Raw genomic sequence first — 7,900 nt, forward strand, 5'->3', positions numbered from 1 at the left:
GACTTTTGTTTCATGGCAGACGCCTTTGTGTCCCTCTCCGCTCCTCGGTCTGTCCTTCCAATTTTCCGGTTGAAGGTTATTGCTTCAGCTTCTGCCAGAGGAATGTGTCCCCTCCACAGAGACTGTCCAGCTGTATCACAGGTCAAAGGTCAGGGAAGCTCTCAGCTCTGTCGTCAGAAAACGCATAACCAAACACACACACACACACACGCAGCATCACAACACAAGTAAAGACTCATCCGCTTCATCTTAGTGCTTGTTTCTCACGACCTGACAACTCCTTTGACTTGGTGTGTGTGTGTTTCAAGGCCTTTGACTATCCTCAGGGAAATCATATGATCCCTCATGTTCCATCGTCCGAGGTCTCTAGCCCCTCTTCTTATTGCCACAACAATCCCTGTGGTGTTTAAAGGATGTTTTTTTTTTTATGCCCGCTGCTCTTTCTTCTCTCTTCATTCGCTCTTTTACTTGCAATATGGGGAAGAAATGAGATGAATATGAGCTTAGAGAGCTGAAAGAGAGGTCGTAAGAGGATGAAACACGAGTCTCACCTTCACTGAACAAAGCCTGTAAGACTGAAAGGGTTTGTTTTTAATTTATCCTTCAGAGGTGGCAAGGGTACTGCTGTGGAATTCATTAAAAAAAGAGGGAAATAAAGGAGGGATAAGCGCTGTGTGTCAGTGTTTAATATGACATGGATTCAGTCTCAAAAAGTTAATTTATACCATCCAGTTACAAGTCAGGGATTGACAAATCCGTTAGTCTACTGAGAGTTCCCACTAATGTATATTTCCTCGTACATCACTCCCGTCTCACTGAAGAATAAAGCAAGAATGGAGGAAGCAGAGTTGAGTATGAAGAGAGTTTGATGAGATTTGGTTACTTCAAAATATGAATTATTTTTAAAGATCTCATGTGGTTTTAGATAGAAGACTATTATGCTTTTTTGTTTTTCTTTCCTTTCCTTCAGTGTTTTATGTACTGTAGGTCGTGTGCATGTAAAAGGTCTTGAAAGTTAAAAATCCCAAGTTCCCCACCAACAGGAACTCCTCTCTCCCACGGAAAACACTACTCCTGAAACGCCCCGTCAGTCGTCTCGCCTTTGATTCCCTGACTTCTTGACATCATTACCTCCCCATGTCACACATTTGGATAATTTATGCCTATATTCAGGGTAGAAGTGAAACTAACTGGAAGCTGGAAACACAACAGAGCCGGTCAGACACATGGTGAGTGGTGCTGGTTCAGGCATGTTTGAGCTGACCAATCAGAGCAGACTTCGTATGCAGGAGGGGGGCCTTAAAGAGACAGGAGCTAGAACAGTGTTTCAAACAGAGGGTGAATACAGTGCTGCAGCACTGGACAGTATGAGAAAACTGATGCGTTTTTTGAGCATTAAAGCATTTAAACCTATTCTGGTAGTAACCAAGAATAAAATCAGTAACCTGAAAATGAGCATAATATGTCTCCTTTAAAAGTCACTGTGAGTAACACCTGACTCACCTCATCATGTACATGGTATACACAGTGTATGCTTGTGTCTGCAGTATACCTGGATGTCGACTGGTGTGTGCCTGTGTACTTAGGTTGAACACACTGTGCTCTGCTGTCATACATCAACACCATGCTGGGTGACTGCTCAGCATCCTGCCACCGCTGTAGCTGATCAAAGACTCAGGGCTGCTGTCACACACACTGGTAGATAAATACACACACACACGTGCGCGCACACACACACACACACACACACACAAAATATGGTCGTGCAAGCACCAATCAGGCTGCAACGTGACAGCTGCACTGCCAACAGATGGATCTGCTCCATCAGAATTACTGATTGTGGAAAAAGATCTGTATCTCCGTTCCATCCAGGTGTTTGAGGAAAATTACTTGTCTGTCTGTCTGTCTGTCCGTCTGTCCGTCCGTCTGTCTGCATGTGTGTGTGAGACGGTGTAGATTGGCAACAAACTCTTTTGTATCCAAACATGAATCAGACAGTTTATTTATTGAAAGAATACATCCCAGTTTGTGCATATTTATGTTTTTTTTCAAAACTTACACAGTGATCACTGAATTTAGTGGCTGCTAAACCTGCAATCATGTGCCAGTTATGAAGAAACACACACAGTCGAGTCATGTTAAAGCGCTGCAGCAGGCTTAAGGGTTGCTTTAGTTTAAGCTTCCCACAGACGAAGACATTTTCTTGATTTTTATATTCAAGCTGGCCATTTTGAAATGCTTGCTATATGGTTTTAGATTATTTTTATGCATTTTTCTCTGTTCGAGGCAGATGTTTGTCTCCATTTATTTCTGTGTGGTATAAAAATCGATGTGTAGACTCCTGAAGCTTATTTGCATGCTGCACTACAGGTTTTGGGAGTCTGATCATTTGTTTATATATCTCACGGAGGTGAATAGAAACCAATAGATGCCTGAAACATTCAAAATAATACACTGAAATTTCTAAAACATGGCCACATTAGATTAGATAGTTATGCATGTTATGTAGTATCCCTTATTTGTGTTAAATAACAAATAACTTTAACAAATAGCAAGTCAAATGTTATCATATCCTGTTGGTTGCTCCTCAGTTCATGAATATATCTCTCCTGCAGAAGTGTGAGTATGTAGAAATACTACATAAATAACTTTTTTCAGAATGCATTCACTGACAATCCGGGTCACTATTACCAGAAAGCCAGCTGCTTTGCAAAAACCATACAGGTGCAGAGACACTAAAGTGTTACAGATCCTGATCTAGGATCCATTTGGCCTTCCACCTGCAGTGAGGACTTCAAGGGGAGGAAGGGAAGAGGAGGCCAGTGAGTGACTCAGAACTCAGGTCCTTCCTTCTTCAGGTTCTTGTAGTCCGTCTCGATGGCCACAAACTGGGGAAGAAGAGACATATAAGTCGAATCACACAATCAGAATGTCATCCCAGTTTCCTAACACTGAGTACTTGTATGTGTAGTGTGCTGTCTTACCTTGTACTGGAATGTGGGGTCAAGTTTATTCCATGGCTCAGGGTTATTGGTCTTGTTCCAGCTAAACACACAAACAGGCGTGAACTGGGAGAAGTTAGGCTCTTAGGGAACCAAGTAGTGATCTGATACTCCTGAGAGCAGCATTATTTCACCCCTGCTTTGATAGATTACGTGCAAAAAATGAAATAAGAAAAATCGCAAAAGTTGGGGTCAGATTCAAACTCAGCGGACAGAACCACCAAGACACTCTTAAATTTATCAAGCATGTATACACAATTACTACTGGAATGAAAGAAATGGGTAATAATTTACAATAAAGGACACAAAACTTTTAGTAGTTACTTGGGAACAAATGAGGAACTGCTAGTTAATCATTAGTTAATGAGTGACTCCTAATCCAATTTCATCTGTAGCTAATGATTAGGTTATGATCAGTTATGTTTTGGTCATATTGATATCATTTTTATGTAGATAATTCATTTTTAAAAGTAAAAATTCTACAAAGCTTGTAGAAAGGTGCAGAATAAAATAATATATTTTCCCTAAAAACATTATAATGACTGTGAATTAATAATTTTTTAAAATTTGTCAGGCCCAAAATGATTGTTATGTTCTTGTGAGCCAATAGTATAAAAGTGTATCAAGTTGTATCTACCAGTTTGGGGAAAACACTGCTATAATGTTAGCTAACTAGTGATAGCAATGTTAACTTTAGCAGGGTTAGCAAGGTTAATATTAGCTTGTGTTAGCTACATTAACTTTAGTTAACTCAGTGGTAACCACAGACTAAATCATTGCTTCATGAGTCCATGTCCTTTCATTCCTGTTTTGTTTCTCACTTGTTACTCAATTAACTAATCATTAACTAGTAATAATCTATACATTTGGTTTTAGGAGTTACTCATTAACTAATGGTTAACTAGCAGCCTGTTCCTCGTTCGTTTCTACTTTGTTTCCAAGTAACTTCTCAAAATTTGCGTCCCTTGCTGTAAAGTGTAACAAAGAAATGATGAGAGACCTGTGAAGAGACAAGACAGTGCACCACCCTGTGAGCTCTTGTAAAAAGCTCTTCACTGAGTCTGCTATTATTGGAGCATATTTAAGGGTAAATAAACAGCTGTGATACCAGCAGCAGGAGAGGAAGTTGAAGCAAGAGGCAGTTCGAGGGGGAAATGGAAGCGAGGGATCCCTGTGGTCAGTAACAATCATAAAACAAATCTCTCTGCTTAATGAGGGATTAAAAGTATTCATCTGCCCGTGATATGTTTTGTAAAAAGTTATAGCAAATCTGCATGCAGAATAAGAGGAAGGAAGTTTAATTAGTCTAAAATCCATCTTTTCCTTGTTTAAATAAATAATGATGTCTGCCTTCCTGTGACCATTGGGGGCCCTTGATTTTTCTTTGGATACTGCCGTGAAATTGTCCTCAAATAAGGTGAAAACAGAATTTAACAGATGTGTGAACCAGGGAAACACACTTATTAACAAGCTAATTAGCGGTTTCTTTGTTCAAACTGATGCCTTTGATCAAAGAGTGATTGAAAAATGTGTTACCTAATGCTTCACCACTGACAAAACACAGACGTTTATATCATCTGGCCGGTTACTGTTTAGTCAGTAAAATTTAAAGAAGCCACAAAACTCATCCATAAAAGTGACCATGAGGTCACAGGAGAATTTGAAAGTCCTCACGTGACGTGTGGTCCTTTGGCCAAACGGATCAGATACATAGATGCACCGCCCATTCCCAAACAGATGAAGAAGAACTGGGGGATGAGCTGCAGAGCGAAAAGAGAGAATCAAAAGATCAAGCTTCTTAACGACAACACGACATACAGAGTATACAGATGATGTTTACTGTTGAGGTAACAGCAAAACTGTCTGAAGCAACACATCTCTTTCATTGATTGACATCACCTGCTGATTGAACCTCACAGGATCAGAGGAAACAGAGAGTTCCTGTTCCTTCCATCAGTGTTTGTGTGAGTGAAATCCTAAATTAAGTCTACTCAGTATTCAAATTGTGTCTTATAGTCAGTGGTGGAAGAAGTACTCAGATAGTATTAGCATCAAAATATGAAAAACAAAAGTACTCATGATATAGAATGGCTCATTTAAGAATGATGTATGCAATTAATAATTGTAGAAGTGTTAGGGGTAAATGTACTTCAGTATTAATGAAGTTAAAGTGCTTCCGGTAAAGACCTTTATTGGAAGTGTGCTCTCACTGCTCACTGCATAGCTGTGTACCTGCGTAATGAGGGCAGAAGAGTTAAAGTCCACTAGCTGCACACGTTTCTTTTTTGTTTTTAAGTCTGATTTGCTGCTCATAAAAAGCAAACTCTGCCAGATAATAAGCCTGTCGTATGTCAGAGTAACTCCTTTTCTACGTTGCATCAGTATGAAGCAGTCAGCTTCACCCTCATGACTCTTGACATGTAGCTGAACATCTCAGTGAATATGCAAATATAATTCTTGGATTTAAAAAAAGGCAGACGCAGCATTTTTCCCAAAGTCAACCCACTTATTCAACTATATGAAACTCTCCTCTGAATCATGTGCCAACCATCAACAATAACACCAGGGAGAAACTCATTCTACATCATTTTAAATCGCACTTAGTTTTCATAAGGCAACAATTGTCTTTGGTGAAGTAGCTGAGATTTGCTGCAGCCTGCTGTTTGACCAGGCGCACACTTGAGTTGACACTTCCTGTCTCCAGATTATAGTTACTGTAACAGCATCGGTCTGAGCAGCTGATCAACAAACAGCTTTGAGGATTAACTGCTGGCCTGCTTCTGCTGCGTCACCCTCCTACACCCCAGTGAACCTGCTGACACACAGTACTGTGGAGCTGTGGGAACTAACTGCAAGTATATTTACTCAAGTACTGGACTCAAGTGGAGCTACTTCTTCTTTACTTCACTATCTTTATTTGATGCCTCTTTATACTTCTGCTCCACTACATACATATATCATTATATATTACATTATTACGTCATTATGTGCTGATGCTTCAATGCTTAAGCAGCATTTTAAAGTATCCATGTTTTTACTATTATGCATGAATTTTACATGTCACAGTAATTTTACATTGTTTTATTGGTACTTTTACTCAAGTAAGGGACCAGAGAGATAAATAGCCACTGATTATCTCTCTGTCGATGTGGCTTACTGTTTATTTGCCTGTCTGCCTCTCTGTCTGTCTATCTGTCTGTGCGACACCATCTGCTGACACCACATTAAAATCAATTCTACAGTGGTATCAAGTACAATTACCCAAGTTAGCTGTGCTTTACGTTCATCTCAGAGGGAAATACTTTACTTTTTACTGCATTAAACTTTTTGGACAATGATAGTTACTTAGCAGATAAGATTTTACAACCAAAGCACGTAACAATTTCTTTTAACAGTCTAAAGCTGTTAAAATGAACTCCACCTTCACCATCTGACCATTTGTGTGGCTGAGTTTCCATCTTCTGTCACTCTTAAACTTTCTGACTCCCTCTAAAAACAGCCTGTCTCTGTCTGTCTGTCTGTCTGTCTGTCTGACTGCCGTAACTTGATCAAGGAGGTTTGTAGAGGCTCACAGGGATTTGCTCCCCGCAGCTTCTCTCCCTCCTCACACTGTCTGTCTCTCAGCCTGTCTGTCTGTCAGGATGATAGACCATATCAATGAGCTCTGGTAGAGTCTCATAGGGATTTCCTCCCTGCAGCTTCTCCCTCTGTCTCTCTCTGTCTCTCTCTCTCTCCCCCCCTCTCTCTCTGTATCTCCTGGGAGGCTGATGACAAGAAGTTAAAACTCTGTCACTTGGCTCTCTGACAGTGAAGCTGGTTAAAAGTGCAGAAATAATCCCGTCCCCTGCAGGAACAACTCGTATTTTTTAATTTATTTTATTCCAGTTGCTCACATCCTAAATGCTTAGATTTTGTCAGTTTAGATTTGGGAGGTCCGTAGAAGTCTTGGGTGTGTTTTCTTAAGCCTCTCGCAATTTGGCTTGATTTTGAATGAGCCACTGGAGCAACTTAACACGCTGAATTAGAGTTCAGATAAGATTAGATGAGACGAAATTAGACTTCCGATCTCTTGACCCATTAATTTACCAACAGCCTACAAACCCTGCAGGTAAACGTCAAGTGTGTCTGCTGTATTTTATGAACTAAAGCTAGAACTTAATTCAAAATTGAGTATAGCATTTTATTAAACATTTATTTCATGGTGCAAATCTTGTATTTATCTTTTCTGCTATCAGAAAAGACAGAAACATATCACAATTTGGTTAGTAGCAAATACAAAAACTGAATTCTAGCCTGTTTTTAAAAGCCTAACCAAGGACAGAGGCACATTGTAGCCTGAACATTTAAGAAAATGAACCATACAGAAGTTTGTTTTTCATCTCAGTTTTCATTCAAACTTAAGCTACATGTTAAAGCATATTTGAATATGAAAACAAGTTGCTGTGACTGATATTCAAGTACTATAAAGAAAGAGAGTTACGAAATGAAGACTACTTACGCCAGGATGCTTCTTAGCATGCTCTACTGCTGTCCGAAATATCATTGCTCCAGTTTGAGAATACAATTATTCAGAGTCAATGTTTCAGACCCTTGTCATCAATAACCACAAGCTCGGACAGGCTTTACAGTGGACCTGTTGCTCTCTGCATGAGGAGGGAGGAGGAGGAGGAGGAGGAGGAGGGGGAGGAGAAAGAGCTCATTAACATCTTATTACAGCTACTTCTGCTCCCTTGTTGGAGTTATTCAGTTGAGCTGGACAATGTGCAACAGCTTATATTCAAGCGATAAGGTTTCATCCTTGTAAATGTTCATCACTGTCCAGGTCAGAGACATTTGATTCTCATATCAGGGTGTTCAATCAGAAGAAGTTGTGTAAGCTCCCAGAGAGAGCACAGAGG

The 7,900-nt window shown here is 39.9% G+C and overlaps 1 protein-coding gene across 1 annotated transcript; it reads right to left on the reverse strand.

The window, feature by feature from the left end:
- Nucleotides 1-1,986: 1,986 nt before the first annotated feature.
- Nucleotides 1,987-7,638, reverse strand: ndufa4l2a (NDUFA4 mitochondrial complex associated like 2a). The gene is made up of 4 exons (XM_084366501.1): nucleotides 7,501-7,638; nucleotides 4,677-4,762; nucleotides 2,985-3,045; nucleotides 1,987-2,888 (listed from the first exon to the last, which is right to left on the reverse strand). The coding sequence occupies exons 1-4, from the start codon at nucleotides 7,543-7,545 to the stop codon at nucleotides 2,832-2,834; spliced, it is 249 nt and encodes an 82-aa protein (XP_084222627.1). The 5' UTR covers nucleotides 7,546-7,638; the 3' UTR covers nucleotides 1,987-2,831.
- Between the last annotated feature and the right edge of the window lie 262 nt (nucleotides 7,639-7,900).

This window comes from Pagrus pagrus, assembly GCF_965226575.1.
Source record: "Pagrus pagrus genome assembly, chromosome: 11".
Lineage (NCBI taxonomy): Eukaryota > Metazoa > Chordata > Actinopteri > Spariformes > Sparidae > Pagrus > Pagrus pagrus.